The sequence below is a fragment of the Bidens hawaiensis genome, unplaced genomic scaffold (assembly GCF_021521415.1).
Source record: "Bidens hawaiensis isolate Kalapana, Puna unplaced genomic scaffold, B.hawaiensis_p1.1 tig00029340_1, whole genome shotgun sequence".
Taxonomy (NCBI): Eukaryota; Viridiplantae; Streptophyta; class Magnoliopsida; order Asterales; family Asteraceae; genus Bidens; species Bidens hawaiensis.
This window is the reverse complement of record NW_027494856.1, coordinates 131,712-149,073: the sequence shown is the minus strand read 5'-3', so window position 1 is coordinate 149,073 and position 17,362 is coordinate 131,712. Positions and strand designations below refer to the sequence as shown.

At 31.8% G+C, this 17,362-nt stretch overlaps 2 protein-coding genes across 2 annotated transcripts; both read left to right on the top strand.

Annotated features, from left to right (window-relative positions):
* Positions 1 to 5,838: 5,838 nt before the first annotated feature.
* On the top strand, positions 5,839 to 8,001 carry LOC143578803 (putative xyloglucan endotransglucosylase/hydrolase protein 33). Its single transcript, XM_077062279.1, has 4 exons — positions 5,839 to 6,158; positions 6,254 to 6,354; positions 6,440 to 6,648; positions 7,459 to 8,001. Exons 1-4 carry the CDS (start codon positions 5,864 to 5,866, stop codon positions 7,865 to 7,867), a joined length of 1,014 nt encoding a protein of 337 aa, XP_076918394.1. The 5' UTR covers positions 5,839 to 5,863; the 3' UTR covers positions 7,868 to 8,001.
* Positions 8,002 to 9,795: 1,794 nt separating this feature from the next.
* On the top strand, positions 9,796 to 15,643 carry LOC143578804 (spermidine synthase 1-like). Its single transcript, XM_077062280.1, has 9 exons — positions 9,796 to 9,973; positions 12,018 to 12,094; positions 12,170 to 12,292; positions 12,379 to 12,483; positions 13,952 to 14,024; positions 14,113 to 14,184; positions 14,289 to 14,484; positions 14,575 to 14,704; positions 15,245 to 15,643. The coding sequence occupies exons 1-9, from the start codon at positions 9,862 to 9,864 to the stop codon at positions 15,305 to 15,307; spliced, it is 951 nt and encodes a 316-aa protein (XP_076918395.1). The 5' UTR covers positions 9,796 to 9,861; the 3' UTR covers positions 15,308 to 15,643.
* Positions 15,644 to 17,362: the final 1,719 nt, after the last annotated feature.

Genomic DNA, 17,362 nt, shown 5'->3' with positions numbered 1-17,362 from the left:
GGGTGGGTTATTTGAAACCGGCTGTCCATCTAAATCTAAATTAGAGTTGTAAACGAGTTGATGTGGGTTCGGGCTCGAACTCGAAGTTTAACGAGCTTAAGGCCGAGCCAACGAATCGGGCCGAGCTTTGGCTCGGTTACAAAAATGAGCCGACTCGACTTGGGTCTTTTGAATTCAAGTTTTTACTTAACTATGCTCGAGCTTTTATCGAACAAGCTTTTTAAACAACGCTAGATCTAAATTAGGGTTGTAAACAAGTCAAGTCAACGTGGGGTCAAGCAGTGTGGGGTCGAGCTCGAGCTTAAAATTAATCGAGGCGGATCGGCTCGAGCACGAAGTTAAACGAGCCTAAGATGGAGCCAACGAGTGACTCTGGGCTTTGGCTCGGTACAAAAATGAGCCAACTCGACTCATATAGTTTTAAATCAATTTTTTTAGCTAGCTTTATTCAAGCTTTTACCAAACAAGCTTAAAAAATAATATTCATTTTAATATTTTAAAGGTTAAAAATATTAACTCTTTAAATTTAAACGGTCATCTGTTTTATTCATAATTTTATTCTACGGTTTATTGGAAACTCGAGCCCTTTACTTGCAAGAAGAGAAAGTGCAATGTTTAATAAAAAAAAGATATTGTTTAGCCATGTTAGGCTAAACGTCATTTGGTTATTCCGAAAACAATCAATAAACGATATTATGAATCGTTCTAACATTTAAAGAAAACCACAATGTTTTGTTTCCTTTATGAAAGAATAAAAAAAGTTACCTTTTTTATGATAAAAGCCTAAATGGTATAAATATGAAAGACCAAGCTCATGTTTATAAAAGGTATAAACATGAGTAATCTTGACCAGATTTATAATTACAAACAAAAACAATAACTCTTTCATTGTAAAAAGTAAAACAATTAATAAACGTATTATAAATCTTGAAACCTTTAATGGAAAACCATTTAAAAGATTAAAGATTTTTTTTTTATTTTTAGTAATAATTAATAAAAATAAAAATATGAAATAGCAACCTTATAGCCATTTACGAATACCGACCAGATTCATATATTTACAACAGTAATTGAACATCCAAACGATTAATCTTTTGTTATAATTAATAAAAAACGAGAGAACGAACTTCATCATAATTTATGAATTAACTTGACATGTTAATAGAGTTACAGACAGCTACAGCTTGTAAAAAACCTTAAATCTTTGACAAAATTAGTTCAAATTTTTATACTTAATGAAAACAAAAATGCAGAAGAATATGTTTTTCTTATCATAATCTATGATACATATGGAGCATATATTGATTTTACAACAAAAGAATATACTACACTTTAAAACCTTCAATAAAATAGTGTAAGTTTTTTTTATAAATTAAAAAATAAAAATATGAGAGAACAAACTTTACCGTGATCTATGAATACTTCAACGGAATTATAACTTTTCAACAACGAAACAATGTAGATACAATGTATGAAGCCTTGGATATTCCAGAAGGGGAAAGTGAAACTCGTGAGGTCTATGAAACGGGGTATTGGGTTTCAAAGAAATAAAACAAGATTAAGAAAAATTTTAGGTTTTAAAAGATTGAAAAGTTATAAAAGTTTTTGAACTTTTAGAAGAAAGCCAAAAAAGAAAAGTAACAATTTTGTGGGCATTTTATAGCAACATATATTGGGTCAAAATGTTAGGGTCAAGGTAAAGAAATTTTCAAATTAATTATTTTATATTTTTATTGAAATATTAGTTAACAGAAAAAAAAAGTGACAAGTATATGAAAGAACAACAAACTATTTGTACATATGCAAAATCTGAGTTGCCTATATTATAATTTTGAAACAAAAGTTTGGTTTTGAATTTTGACTGTATATTAATTATCTGATGACTAAATTACCCTTTGTTTAACATTTATTTTTAGTGTGTTAGACATCTTTTTTTTTGAAAAATCTTTACTAAAAATAGTTTATATCATATGATAAAAGAAAGAAATCAGTATGGTGTTAGTACTTAATATTATCCTTTTTAATCACAAATAGAACTTGTTGAGAAATTTTAATTCTTGACATTAATGTATTTTGTGTTAGCTGAAGTATTTAAATTATTTCCAGGGTGTTTGTTTGGTTGCGACTTGGTGTCTTTGTAAAAAGAGAAACGACCTTGTTCATAGCGGGTCTCCGGTCTCAATCTCAAGCCTAATCGAGGAAGTAAAGGTGTTGGGGTTTTTATGGATTAAGAATAGGGGGAAATTGAAAGAAATTTTGTGGGAGGATTGGTGTAGGTTCAAACTGTAATTTCGGTTTTCATTTTTGGTGTGTTGGTGCTCTAGCGTCTTGCTAGTTTTTTAATAAAAATATTTTTGTTGATCGTTCAAAAAAAAAGAAAACTGTTTAAGAAAAATAATCATTTGAGATATACTTATTTGAAGAAATTAATTTAATTCTTGATATTAATTATCCTGTATTCGTTGAAGTATTTTATTTATTACAACTAGTCAGGAGTCACATATTTTTACCATATAATAGATTAAGGGTGTTGCTAGCGTGGAATCGATTAAGATAACATAGTTTAACCAGAGTGATGCATCGTGGCTCTCTAAATTCGGAGAGTGTGATAGTCTAAGTACAAGAAAGTTGTTGTTCTAAAAAAATCGTACTCCCTCCCTTTTATTTTTACTAAACTTATAACATCGTTCGAGTTTTACATTAAATATGATTCAAACGTTTTTGTTTTACGAATAAGGCATGATTTAAAATTTGCAAAAAGATTATAATTTTAATTTTACGCTTGACCTTAGAATTCCCAAAATATTGACACATGAGATTCTATTTTATTTTTTAACAGCTAAATGAAAGGATTGAACTCTTGATCTCTTATTCTACAATTGAACTATTTTACCACCACATCAAAATGAGAATGACTAATATAAGAAATTCTTAATAAATCCACTTGTATTGGTTTAACACCTTCAATTTATTTGAAGGGCACTTGTTTAGCGTAAATTCGTGTGTTACATTTTTACCCGATCTTAGATGTTAGAAGAGTATTGATGGATCTCATGAAATTTCCAACAAAAATCACAATTAAATCATTGATAATATTTGTGTCATTATGATAGAATACCATTTTAGTTGAAAATAAAGCATAAAAACAATTTTTTTCCTGGCATATAAAAATTCAACACATGACATGTCTTAAAAGGTGGTATATTTTAGAGTGGTTATAGGCTAACCGTCATTGTCATTTTTACACACACTAAAAAATCTTCAGTTTTAGTTTTGGTTCAGCTTTTACGGTTTTAGGATTGACTTTTTCAGTTTTATACACACCCCAACCTTCTTCGACTGTAAGTATATGGCATCTCTCTCTTTAATTCTGCTTTTAAGACATCATCATAACTAGGGATGAGCATCATAAGCTTGGTATTGGTATCAAAAATTGTCAAAATGGGTAGCGTCACCCAAAATTGCTCAGTGCGTACAGATACAAAGGCAACAGAAACCTCGAAAAGCGGGTACCATTTGTTCATCCATAGTCATAAGTCATAACCCCCCCCCCCCCCTTTTTCAACTGGCCCTTTTTTTAAAACTCTTTACGTTTGCTCAGGCCCAACCCAACAATATTACAAAATAAACCCAAGTCTAGCCCACAAGTTCAAAATTAATAATGTAGCCCACAAGCTCAATATTACAAAACCGGTTTTAAACTCAAACCAAACTGGTTTATAAACCGAACCGATTTGGTCAACGGCTGGTCAAAACCAGTTTGACTCAAACCGGTTCAGTAAATAAACCGGTTTAGAAGCAAGATAGGCCGGCTTGGTCACGTCGGTTTGGTTCGGTTTATAAACCAGTTTTAAATCGGTTTTCCTCAAACCAGTTCGGTTTTAAAACCGGTTTTGTATATCTTAAGAGGAACCGGTCCTGAAACTGGCGGTTTGGAAACCGGTTTTAAACTCAAACCGGTTCGATTTAGTTTGCCTAAAACCGGTCCCAAACATGTTTTTTTACACCTCTATCTACTTTCCATCAATTGTTTTCCAATGTCTTTGATATTGACTTAGAAAATGAACATAAACTTAAGCTTCTACTTTATATAATTTCATCACTCTAGTTCGTTGTCTCCTAAAACCTACAAATTTCAACATATACTAAATAAGCATCGGTTCATGTAAATTTGATAATTAAATGCCTAAAATAGTAAAAAGTCCCTTCTAAATCATGTTTAAGATTACTAAAACCAGAAAATGCCATCACGAGCTAGCTTGGGTGGTCATATAGGAGAAAACCACTGTCAGAGGATTCGAACTCAGGTAAGAAATGATTAACATAGGAGCGTCATTTCAGGACATATCAGTCAAATTAACGCGGTTCACAAAATAAAACGAAAAAATAGCCAAATTTGGCTGGTCCAATATGGTGTCCAGCTGCTTAGCCTTTTCCCTTTTTACCTAACTACCCCTACATATTAATTGTCACATAATAAATGAAAGCAAAAATGGACCCATATAAGGTCATGCATGTCACAAAACTATGAATGCAACCTTTTTGTTTGAAATTAAACAGCTGTAAACACCCAAAATGCAGTTAAGAGCCTAACAATTATCCTGCTTTATTCCAAACATGTCATGATCAACACCTATAATCTTATAATTATTATTAAAAACAATATATATTAAAATTGACCAAAATACAAAAAATATTATTAATAAAGTTTAATGATATATATATGTCACAATAATAAGTTTGGGACATTGAGAGACACTGGTTCTATTCTCACACTTGCTTCTAGTCCCACATGCATTGTAAAATTATTCTGAATGAAATACAATTCAATAGTATGTTAATTGTATAACCCCACAATGCAACCACCTAAGTGAAGTAAATAAAGAAAATAATCTCGGTTCGGACTAAAGGGCATAGTCTGATGATATTAACATGTTGGATAAGATATTGGCATTCTAAGCGGTGAAAATTCAAATCTTATGAGTAACAAAAATAAATAAAAAAGACGTTAAAATAAATTCAGTTCGTCAAGAGACTGAGAGAGACTGAAAGACACAAATATTTATATATTTTGCTAGATTATGAATATTATTCAGATAGGGTGAAGTTAAATAAAAAACCAGTTTTAAGTATAAAGACGTAGAGTCACGTATAATAGGTACAAAAGTGATTTGCTTGTTTAATCGTGTTACGTAATATGTACGTTTAAAATTTACAAATGTTTAAATAATTCTTTTAGTTAGTTATTATTGGTTATATATTGAACATTCCTCTAATCAAATGTTTGCATAGTGTTTGAATCAAATACAAGCGAAAATTGGCATGCGAAGTGTGCGAAGTGAAAAAGAAGTTCACGTGGTGCCGTGGTGGTGAAACCGTAATTACTAAGAATAAACTAATTACACTAAAGCAAAATACATGTATTTATAATCACGTTAATTTTCAAGTTTAGCACATTTGTTATTACTCATGTATTTTGTTGCAACATAATTACTCTATTCATATTAATTACGAATTTATCACCACACGTTCTTTTCTATTCACTTTGCAAGGCATTTACGTAGGAATATTTAGCGATGGGTTTTTTCGTTGATGAAATTTTGTTGTAGATGTATAAAAGTGTAAGTTAAATATAATAAATCTATAAAACTTTAGTGAAATTGCCATTTGTAAAATGAATTAATGGCATCATTAGTTATAAATACACATACTAGATAATACTAGATTAAAGTGGTTATTTTATTTTATTTTTATAAAATTTTCACATGTATTTATTTTTTAAATAAGTACCAACAATAATTTAAATTAAAAAAAAACCATTAAATCTAGCCACCATTAAAACAGCCAAGCAACCTAGGAAAACATGTATATAAACCAAACCACCCCTTCCAACTATCAATGTAGCATTCTAAACTCCAAGAAAATGACATTTTTGCATCAAAGGTTTGTTCTTTCATGTTTACTCATGTTTACATGTTCCCAAGTGCTCCCCGTTTCGTCTCGAGGGCCGATTTATAAGCCCCCAAGCGTCGAGCGACTAACGGACCGTTTCCATTCCACACCGGTTGATGGGAAAATGACAACTTTTTTTGGAGCATCACACATTCATATGAAAAGCAACGGGTCATATGCGGATATTGTTTTAGATAAAACTTCAGGTAAAAACGATCATTATAAATTTATAATTGCATATTTATTGACAATATGTTGTGTTCTTAACTTTGATTTGCTGATTTTCGGGTTTTGGCTTTAGGTTCGGGTTTGGTTTCAAAATATAGGTACCATCATGGATTCTTTAGTGTTGCAATAAAGATACCGACGGGGGACACATCGGGAGTAGTGCTAGCTTTCTACGTGAGTTTTTTTCTTTACGACATGTCTATTATAAGTATGTCTGAATGAAAATGACTAGAATGCCTTTACTGTTGTTAATTATCAGATGTCTAATGCTGACGTTTTTCCACACAACCATGACGAGATTGACTTTGAATTACTTGGGCATGTGAAGAGAAGACAATGGGTTCTTCAAACAAATATTTATGGGAATGGGAGTGTCAAAACAGGAAGAGAAGAAAAGTTTTACCTTTGGTTTGACCCTACACAAGAGTTTCATCAATATAGCATGTTGTGGAATACCCATCACATAGTGTAAGTTTCATTATTATCTAAGTTTAACCATGGTTTTACACTGAGTATAGATGATACAAGTAGAGGTGTTTTTTGGGTTTTAAGTCGGGTTATTCGAATTTCAATGTTTTAAATCTAGACCTGAATACCAACCCGAATCTCTCGCGGGTCTTTTTGGGTTCAGGTTGACTTAATCAGGTTTGGAGTATCTAAGAAACTAAAAAATAATAATAATTAAAAAAGATACATCGCTAGAACTAAAGCGACATATTCTTCTTTACTCGTAGAGCAATTAACCAAATAATAAACAAACATAACCCAATAAAATTACATATTCTTTGATTATGGTTGCTATTAGCCTTAAATCGAAAACATATATAAACAATAAACAATTAATCAACCATAATAGGTGGGATGAGAGCGGGTAGAACAGGTGGGATTTTTTGTGCTTATACAGCTATACATAATAATAATAATAATAATAATAATAATAATAATAATAATAATACGGTGCCTATACATTTATACATAATAATAACATAAGGTTTTAAAACAAAATATTTCTTCAGGTTTTTTTGGTTAACCTAAGAATTTTAAACTAGATTCATTAACCAACCTAAATTACTTCTATTCGGGTTTAGGTTAGTTGGATTTGGGTTTTCTCGACTCGAGTTTCGGTTAAAAGTGACCACCTTAGTTACAGGGTTGTTTGCACATTCAAACAAACTTTGAACTCGGAGTGATTTATTTTACCTCTAAAATTTTATAGGTTGCTTGTCACACATGTAATCAATTAAATTCATGCTCATTCTTTATTTCTTTATAAAACAGGTTTCTAGCAGACAATATACCAATAAGAGAAGTAATTCACAACCAAGCATCATCGTCTTTATATCCATCAAAGCCAATGTCATTATACACGACCATATGGGACGGTTCAAAGTGGGCCACACACGGTGGAAAATACCCCGTTAACTATAGATACGCACCATTTGTCGCATCATTGGGAGAACTTAAAGCAGAAGGTTGTTTGACGCCTAAAACAAACTCAACGTCTATAGACTCATGCTCAAAGAGTCCAACTTTTTTGTCCTCGGACCCTGTTGAAGGAGACGAGTACATAAAGCTAACGAGCCAACAAACCGTTGGTCTAAAGTGGGCTCGATCTAAACATATGTTTTACTCTTATTGTAAAGATACTTCAAGATACAAAGTTCTTCCAGCAGAATGCAAAGCTTAGTTAGAAGCTAGAACCTAATTGTTTGGTCATATATGTTTATTATTGTTTCATATATAGTTTGGTCATATATAAAGCATACAACTATTGTAACTACAAGTATACCATACATTGGATTGTTATATTGTTACATGTTATTTCTTTATTTTAAATTATAGGTCTAATAATAACAAATAAAAAAGATTAATGCAACTCTTTGATTGAGTTCGTAAATATATTTTGGAACGAGACAAAATGAACTGTAAACACTCTAGCTTGAATAGGTTCTGAGTTTTTTTTATAAAACTTTAGGATTATGCTAAACGTACCTCACATTTTCTTACTTGACGCACCCGTTTCAACTTATCATATAATTGACATTATCCCTTTTCACACTAACAAAGAATAACCCTTGTTTTCGGTTCAATTTGCAGTTTTACAAAGTATGATTTTGATTCAAGCCGAGCAACCCAAATAAACCGAATAACAAACAATGCGTGAGTTTTTTACGTATCCTAACCCTGCTAGAGTTTCAGCCAAACCCAATTTAGTAACAAACAATAGTCTAAAGTATAAAAAAAGGTTATAAAAAATAAAAAAATAGCTTATTCAATTTTAACCAAAAGCTAAATTATTCAATACATCTTTTATTACGTTCGAATAAATCCCAAACCAAATAACCGACATGAATAACCCTTGAAAACCTCATTGTAGGAGTGTTCTTTAGGTTTTGGACTGCTTAAAAATGATCCAATAACCGACCTATTTAAAGTTCGGGTTGATCGGGTTCATGCTATTTGGATTCGGCCTAGCCCAGGTCAGTTTGTTCGGTTTTCGGTTTTGAATATGAAATAATTTTTTTATTTCATAAAATGTCATCTTGACACTACCAAAATATCAATAAAATTCTAAAATCATTTGACAATATAATATGATAATGCTCAAAAGTCTTGAAACTTAATATTCCAAGTACCAAAGAATCCAAACAACTACGCATCTATATAGAAAATACAATAAAGTTCGGGTTGGTTGGGGTCAGGTTATTTGGGTTATAGTTTTTAAGGTACCTTCTAATTTAAGTTCAAATGACTACATATTCGAATAAGATTTCAGGTTTTGAGTAAAAACGACAGTCTACCGTAACAAAATATACTTTTAACTAGAGGCGTGCAAATAAACCGGATTGACCCGGAAACTAAATCGGTTTGAAACCGATTATGTAGAAATTGGTTTGGAACCGATTTAAACCGTAGGTTTGGAACCAATTTGTAACTATCTCCACGAAAACGAGTTCTAATATGAAACTGACAAAAAATTGGTCAAAACCCGAATCAAAACGATCATAACCCGAACTGAAACTGATTGCAACCTGGTCAAGAAGCCGGTTTCAACCCGAACCAAACCGATGATAAACCGGTTTTGACTTTTGTTAGACAAACCGAACCGTTTTTGAGTTTTAAACTGGTTTATGCACCTCTATTCTCAAGTATTTTATTCAAGTTCGGATAAAATACTAGATACTAGATAATTTTAGATGGTGGATCAAGCCAGTGGATTGGTTACCTACCAAATAAAAGGTCTGTTCGGGAAAACCATCTAATTCTTCAGAAAGAATTAACTAAAAGCCTCTAATTGTTTCTGATAAACCAACATATTTTCTCTGAAAACCTGTTAAGACTTCTGCTACGAAAAACGGTCGTGATTCGTATATTCTTTTAACTAACAAAATATACTTTTAACCAACCCAAATTTATATTATTTTATTATCCATAATAAAAGCAAAAGATTTTACCATGATAACACTACCAAATTCCAAAACCCTAATCAAGTAGCATATCATTAGCTTCCGCTTTTATATATTCCAATAAACCCCCAAAACCAGTAAAAAAAGATATTATTATTATTATTATTATTATTATCACACACGCGTCTTTCGTAAGCAGAATCTCCATCACTCTGCTCATTTCACACACACTATATTACGTTAGGGTTTACAATCACACACACATATACACATAATGACTGAACAGAACGGTGCCGCCGCCACCACCGCCGCCGCCGTCAATGGTGGTGGAAGCATATCGGCTATTATCCCTGGGTGGTTCTCAGAGATTAGCCCAATGTGGCCTGGTCAGTTTCCTATTATTATTATTATTAGTATCTAGTTTAGTTCTATTTGATTATTATATATTGTATACAGAGTACTCTGTTCTTATAATTTTATTGTATATTTGTATTATTAAGCTGGAGCTCGGCTAGTGCTTGGCTCGGTCTCGGCTTGTTTATTATTTCATAATTAATTTTTATACGTTTTTAATTAGTTTTATATATTTTGAGAAAAAAACGCTTAAGCTCAAGCTCGACTCGAGTTCATGTAGCACCTTAAACATGCATTCAAAGTTTCAAACTCAAGCTTGGCTCGGTCTCGGCTTGTTTATTATTTAGTAATTAAATTATGTACGTTTTTTTAGTTGTTTTTATATATCTTGACAAAAACCTTAAATGAGCTTAAGCTCGACTTGAGCTCGTGTAGCACGTTAAACAAGCCAAAGCTCGGCTCGAGCTTGGCTTGCAGTGTGAAGACTGAAGTTAATACATAGAAGTACAAAATAGGTAAAACTTATTAAAATACACAAGGCTTGAGCTCGGGTTTGATAACAAAACGAGCTTTATTTGAGGCTCGGGCTTTTTATAGATTCGATCTCGAGTAGCTCGTAAGCGGCTTGGCTCGTTTGCATATATAGTTTTTAGGCCAATATTTATGCATGTATTGGTTGTATGTTAAAACATATAGATAAATCTGACAGGTTATATATCATCATCATTTTCATGGATAGCTCTTTATAGAATTTATTATTATTATTACTATTATTATTTTTATATATATGTTGGGTTGATTCTAGGGTAGTTAATAACTTGAATAAATATACTATTTCTGTGTTTTTATTTAATTAATCATTGGGTATATGTTCTGTTGTTATTAACACACAGGATTGACAAAGTGATAACTGATAACTGCTTTTTCACTTAAGATGGTTGAATATAGGCTTGGTTTAAAAAAGCGTTAGGCGAGGCGAGGCGAGGCGAGGCGTTTTGGTTCAAAAATCCGAAGCGCTAAGCGCTAGGCGCGAAGCAAGAGCTTCACGTATGTGAGGCGCTCAATATAAAAGTTACTAAAAATTAATTATGCATGACATATTTTACTTGAAAATCAATCATAAAGATAAAACATATTTGTAAAACTAAACATGAATACTTAATACGTAGGTTAAACATTATAAAAACATATTTAGAAGTTGCAAAACACTTAAATTCTTAGAGTAAAAAGTAAAAGGTATAGTAAAAAGTAATAATGAAGTTGCAAAACACTCTAATTTGGACTGAATCACATGAGGCGCTGCCTCAAGCGCCTCACGCCTCGCCAGCTAATGCGTCGCCTCAGGGCGCCTCATGTATTTTAGCGCCTTACGTAAAATAAGGCGTTTTCAAAAACGCCTCGGGCGCGCCTTTTTAAACCAAGAATATAGGACACTACTAATAATGGATTACATTATTTTATTTTTATCAAATTAGAATAAAGATTCCTCATAGAGGAAGTTTGCTGTTTAATGATTATTTTGTGTTATTTATCTCATGTTGATGCAAATAATGATGCAAATGTAATTCACTTATTTGATTGCTTTGGTTGCTTCTGTTCAGAATTCTAAATCCTTTTGTCGTTTTTTAATTTGATTTTCGTCACTGAAAATGCATGTAATGAATAATGATATTATGTTTTGATGGTAGCATGGTGTGTAATTCTTATTTTTTAATAATGTACTTTGTGTTGACTTGCAAGCATTTCTTTATTCAAAAATAAAATTGGATTCTGTGCACTTGGGGTGTTATGATTACTGGACATTATAAGCTCTCACTGATACATGTGAATAGAAAATCAAATTGTCAATTTAGTTGAGCATGTGCTTAAAGTTGTGCAGCAATAATCATTCATGTTGTCTAGTACTCACTTTTTAAAGTAATTTTTTTTTAAATATTTGACTTTTGTGAGAATAACAGATTGATAAATATTTAATAAAATTTTTATGGACTTACCTCTGCCATATGAAATCTAATACTTTTTAGTCTTTAAAATAATCATCTGTTGACTTTTTGTTGACCTTTCTGGTACATGCAGGAGAAGCACACTCTTTGAAGGTTGAAAAGATACTATTTCAGGGCAAATCTGATTACCAAGATGTTATGGTGTTTCAGGTATTTTATTTTTAAAAACATATTACTTCAATTATTTGTTTTAATAGTTGGTTATTTGATTTCTACTTGCTTTAGTCTGCAACATATGGGAAAGTTCTTGTTTTGGATGGTGTTATTCAACTTACTGAAAGAGATGAATGTGCATATCAAGAAATGATTACTCATCTCCCACTTTGTTCAATTCCTAACCCGAAAAGGGTAATTTTATTTTGTTAGTTTGCTAAACATACAAGTTTTTCATTTATTTGGATTAATTTCACATTTAATATTTTTTTTATTTGCAGGTTTTGGTTATTGGAGGTGGAGACGGTGGTGTCTTGCGTGAAGTGGCTCGCCATTCTTCAGTCGAGCATATTGATATATGTGAGATTGATAAAATGGTAGTTGATGTGAGTCATCATGACCTTTTTTTAACTTTATTTTTTTTAGTTATTTTCTATTTGATTTTGCTTAAGATATCAATATACTTTTCATATATTACCTTTTAGTCATTCTTTGTAAACTAATGAACACAAACGCAGCATGTTCGTGTACGTTTGTTTAAATAAACAAACGGGGTTTTCTTGTTCGTGTTCGCTTATTATAGTATAAACGAATGGTTCACAAATTTAAAGAACAGACACAGCTGAACATAGATGAAAGGCAATAAGTAACGATAAAAGCAATTAAAAGTAAATGCGAACAACAATGTGTCAGGGACTAAAAGTTTGTTTAAAGCTAAAATGTAACGAGCCTAAAAAGTAAATGAAAACTAAAGAGCATCAATGAACGAACATTCACGACCCCAGGTGAACAAAAGAGACATGCGAACATGTTCTGATGTTTGTTCGTTTAACTACATGAACAACAAATTGTGTCCCTGTTCTCGTTTGTTAATTAAATAAGTGGACTTTCTGCCAAACAGTTCACAAACGGTTCATGAATGTTCGGTTTGTTTACAGGCCTAGACTTTTGTGTACCATTGGCATTTTTATTCTGTAGATTTGATGTTAACATTATATATATATATAGATAAATATTGAATCTTGGTGCCACATAAAAAAACTTCAATTTCAAGAACAACTATTTAAGTAATTATTTAGAAGCCACTATCAGTAACTATCTCTTGCTGTAGTGGTTTATCAATTGCACCTTGAAACTTTCAATTCATTTCACCTCTTGTTCGCTCACTTTCGAAACCCTGTAGTGGGTTTTTTTAAAGCTTTTTTTTTGGCTTCTTAATTAATGTTTTGCCAATTGCCATGTAATGTTTTTAGAAGATAATAGATGCTTTTTCTTAACGAAAAAAAAACATAGGTAATTTATTGAAAGATGTATGCTTTTTAACTTACTAAATTATGTTAACCATTTTAGTAGCGTTAGCATCGCTATCGTCTAAATTCATGATGGTTGCGTGAATTTTTTTAATACGTTAGTTGTATTTTAGGGTTGACGAATTTAATTTATTTTTTTGTTTAGTTCTCGTGTCGTACCGATACCGATCGAATTCTCGTCAATTTGTAGCCACACTGTGCGTGTTTTACGAACCAACTACACATCGTTTTAGACATGTTTGTTTTATCACAAGTCTATTTCACATTGTGTGGGGTTTGTCAACCTACTACATGTCATTTTACACATGCTTTTATCACAAGTCTATTCGATTGTCAACACTATTCTAGCCGTATACTAAATTTCTTTTTGGGTTTGTCGTCACCGTAACGAATCTAACCGATACCGACCGAATACGTGTCTTGTGCTGCCGCAACGCGGCGGTTTATTACCTAGTTTTATATAAAGTCAACCTTTTTGACCGCTGGATTGTTGCGTACAAAATGAAATGCATCTGATGACGTGATTTATTTTCTTTTTTTACAGGTTTCTAAAGAATATTTCTCTGATGTAGCTATTGGTTATGAAGATCCTCGTGTCACACTCCATGTTGGCGATGGTATACACACAACAAAATATTGTTTTGTAACATATAATTTTTATATATTAATAAAGTAAAGACTTGATGTTATATAATTAAATATCAGGAGTTGCATTTCTAAAGGCTGCTCAAGAAGGAAGTTATGATGCTGTTATAGTTGACTCTTCAGATCCAATAGGTATAGCATTTTGACCCGTTTACCTAAAATGGGCCTGTTCAGGTCAAATACTCATATGAGTAGACCGAGTCAAACGGGCTGAGTTGTTCATTTTTTAATTTCAGGGCCTGCACAAGAACTATTTGAGAAATCATTTTTTGAGTTGGTTGCAAAAGCGCTTCGTCCAGGTGGCGTTATGTGTACTCAAGCTGAAAGCATATGGCTTCACATGGATATTATTGAGAATATTGTTGCAAATTGTCGCCAGATCTTTAAAGGTTCGGTTAACTATGCATGGACCACAGTTCCTACATATCCAAGGTAATATTAACAGAATTTTTGATATTTTTTATTATTTTTTTTGTGAAATTATTTAAATCTTTCCAATATTTGATTCAAACTTGACTTCAGTGGGGTCATTGGGTTTATGGTATGTTCAACCGAGGGACCCGAAGTTGATTTCAAGAACCCGATCAACCCGATAGATGAAAAGGAAAACCAAAGCAAATCTACCGTACCCTTGAAGTTCTACAACCGCGAGGTATTTTTCAGTTATTTTCAGATTATATTAATACTTAATTTGGCATTCGGAAATGCTTATTAAACCTGCTTATTTATTTATTTATTTATTTTTTCCTTCTCTCTTTATTGGTTTTCTAAAATAGCAGTCTGGAATAAGCAACTTCAACTGCTTATTTCACTTAAATCAAAATGTGCTTTTACACCTTTTTCTGATTTTAGCAACTATTTTTTCTTTTTTAATTAGACGCGAAATTGAAACAAACTTATAATTCATTTTTAACTTATTTTTCTTTGTGCCACTGATCACAAATGCTATATGCCAGCTGCCACATATGCAGAATAATTTTTATGTGAAAAAACAATTGGAAAACAAATTTTAAAAATTGTCATAAAATTTCACAAATTTCTAAAAATTGACATGCTTATTAGTTGCTACAGTTGTTAAAAAACAGCAATTTGTCGTTAAAATCGAAAATATAGAGTAAACTGGTTTATATTTTGCGTCTAATTGGATGTTAGATTATCTGTTTTAAAACTATTGAATGGTTTCTGCATACAGATTCACGCAGCTGCGTTTTGCTTGCCTTCGTTTGCCAAGAAGGTGATCGAGTCCAAAAAGTGAAGTCAGAAATCTATATAATAAAAATTAAGCAGCGAAAGGCAAAACAGTTCATGTAAAGTTTCCTGGCTTCCAATTGTTGATTGAAGAATGTTCGGTTCGTTCGTCGTCAAGATCAATCTGAAACAGAATAATATGAAGTTTTGTGTCGGTAACCGGGTAATGGTTCCGGGTCATAATTTTAGTAAGTTTTTTGTATCTGTTAGTACTTCAAAATTTTAAGTTTCAGCCCATGAGATGCATATAAGCATCATTTATGTTGTGTACTATTTATTTTATTTCCATAGATTTATTGTGGGGACTTTTTATTTATAAAACCCAATCTTTTGGGCTTATGTTTTTCATTTTTTTTTAATTTATTAATATGTAATTGTGTTGGGCTTCTATGTGGGCCTTTATATTCTATAGACCAAGTGATGAAAAATGGTCTTTTGGGCTGAAGAACCTCCTAAACAAAATGTTTTCATGTAAACTAATAATAACTGGCACGTTTTAGCGTTTAGCTTGCTATAGAAAGTCGATGACGTAAAACAAACCGATTGAAATTATAATTCGATGTAAACATTGAATATAGAAAATCGATAGCATTTTAGCGTTTTTTATGTAAACCCAATTTTATATGTAGAGAACTGCGAAAGTGTGATAAATACTTACATATTTATTTGGCATTAAACAGCTTTGATATTTTGATTTAGTTAACCTTTGTTTAAGCGATGTGAGAGAAAGACTCGATTACTCTTCATTGGATGTAAACATCGACGGACTTGAGTTTTCAAATTCGATAAATGTATATCTTTGTCATAGATCTATGTAGACTTGATCATTTGATATGAAATTTACAAACAAATATTGTGATGATCATTTCATATGTAAACTTATCCTTAGAAACTAGATTTAAATGGTTACAAAATAGTATGAAGTCATTAATGGTCTTTTTTTACAATAGTCAATAAAAGGATGAAACAAAAATTATTTTTTAAACTTTTAAACTTTTGATTGGTTATTTTATCGGTTGTCCTTGGTGGGCCCATTCTCTTCTCATAATACCATGATGATAAAAAAAAATGGTTGGAAATTTGTTTAGCCCAAGTTTGACCATTTATCATGACTTATTGTACGACACTCAAAAAGCTAGCATCAGAAGCTTCCTTACATTAATCATTTGTACCAATGTACAACACATGTAACCATCTTCACATGTATAACTTCTTTTGAGTACTTTTATATTCCCTTATTTTTATTTTTTTATTTATTTAAATTAAGCATTGTATAGAATACAATTTACAGTTTTATTATATATTTATTATTGAAAAGAACCTAAAATTTGTTTATAGTTACAATTATATGGTTAGTTTTATATTTATTTTATTTAAATTAAATATTGTATAGAATACAATTTACACTATTATTGTTGTAATTATTATCTAATCATCATCATCGTACTCAGTATATCCCACCAATAGCAAAGCTATGGTAGGGTCTGAGGAGGGTAAGATGTAGACAGCCTTACCTCTACCCTATAAGGATAGAGAGGCTGCTTTCGGTGAGACCCCCGGCTCGATAGTAGTTTTGCATCAAGCCTTGGACATAAGGCACATAGTACTCAATCATCGGGACACCGGCTGATCGGTGCATGTACCCTTGTCTTTTGGCTATCAACGCCACTACATGATGCCTGATTAACCGTCCGTCACTTTTAACGTTATTTTCACGAGATTAGTAAAATAACGTCAAAATTAGTGCAATTTCACTTTTGCCCACCCGAGGGTTCACACATATATACATCATATGTGCGCACCACAAGCAGGGCTAGTAATTTGTGTATAGTTACAATTATACGGTTAAAAACAAGTCTTAGGATGAACTATCACAAGTATGTTAATCTAAATCAACACATTGCCGCGTATAATAAAGTACATTTTACATGCGTTCTTAATTTTCCCTCTCTTTTTACTTCTCCGGATATAAAATTAAAACAAAAATTTATAACTTATTTTAAAAAAAACCTTGTATAGTGTAAAATTTAAACTTGACCTTAACTTATAAAGTCACCATGTC

What these genes read in the sequence shown, in the direction of transcription:
- LOC143578803 (XM_077062279.1), top strand. Translation starts at nt 5,864, where the DNA reads ATGTATATAAACCAAACCACCCCTTCCAACTATCAATGTAGCATTCTA. An exon ending in GAGTAGTGCTAGCTTTCTAC is followed by an intron (nt 6,355 to 6,439) that starts GTGAGTTTTTTT and finishes GTTAATTATCAG; the next exon opens with ATGTCTAATGCTGACGTTTT. An exon ending in TGGAATACCCATCACATAGT is followed by an intron (nt 6,649 to 7,458) that starts GTAAGTTTCATT and finishes TTTATAAAACAG; the next exon opens with GTTTCTAGCAGACAATATAC.
- LOC143578804 (XM_077062280.1), top strand. Translation starts at nt 9,862, where the DNA reads ATGACTGAACAGAACGGTGCCGCCGCCACCACCGCCGCCGCCGTCAAT. An exon ending in GATTAGCCCAATGTGGCCTG is followed by an intron (nt 9,974 to 12,017) that starts GTCAGTTTCCTA and finishes TGGTACATGCAG; the next exon opens with GAGAAGCACACTCTTTGAAG. An exon ending in CACACTCCATGTTGGCGATG is followed by an intron (nt 14,025 to 14,112) that starts GTATACACACAA and finishes ATTAAATATCAG; the next exon opens with GAGTTGCATTTCTAAAGGCT.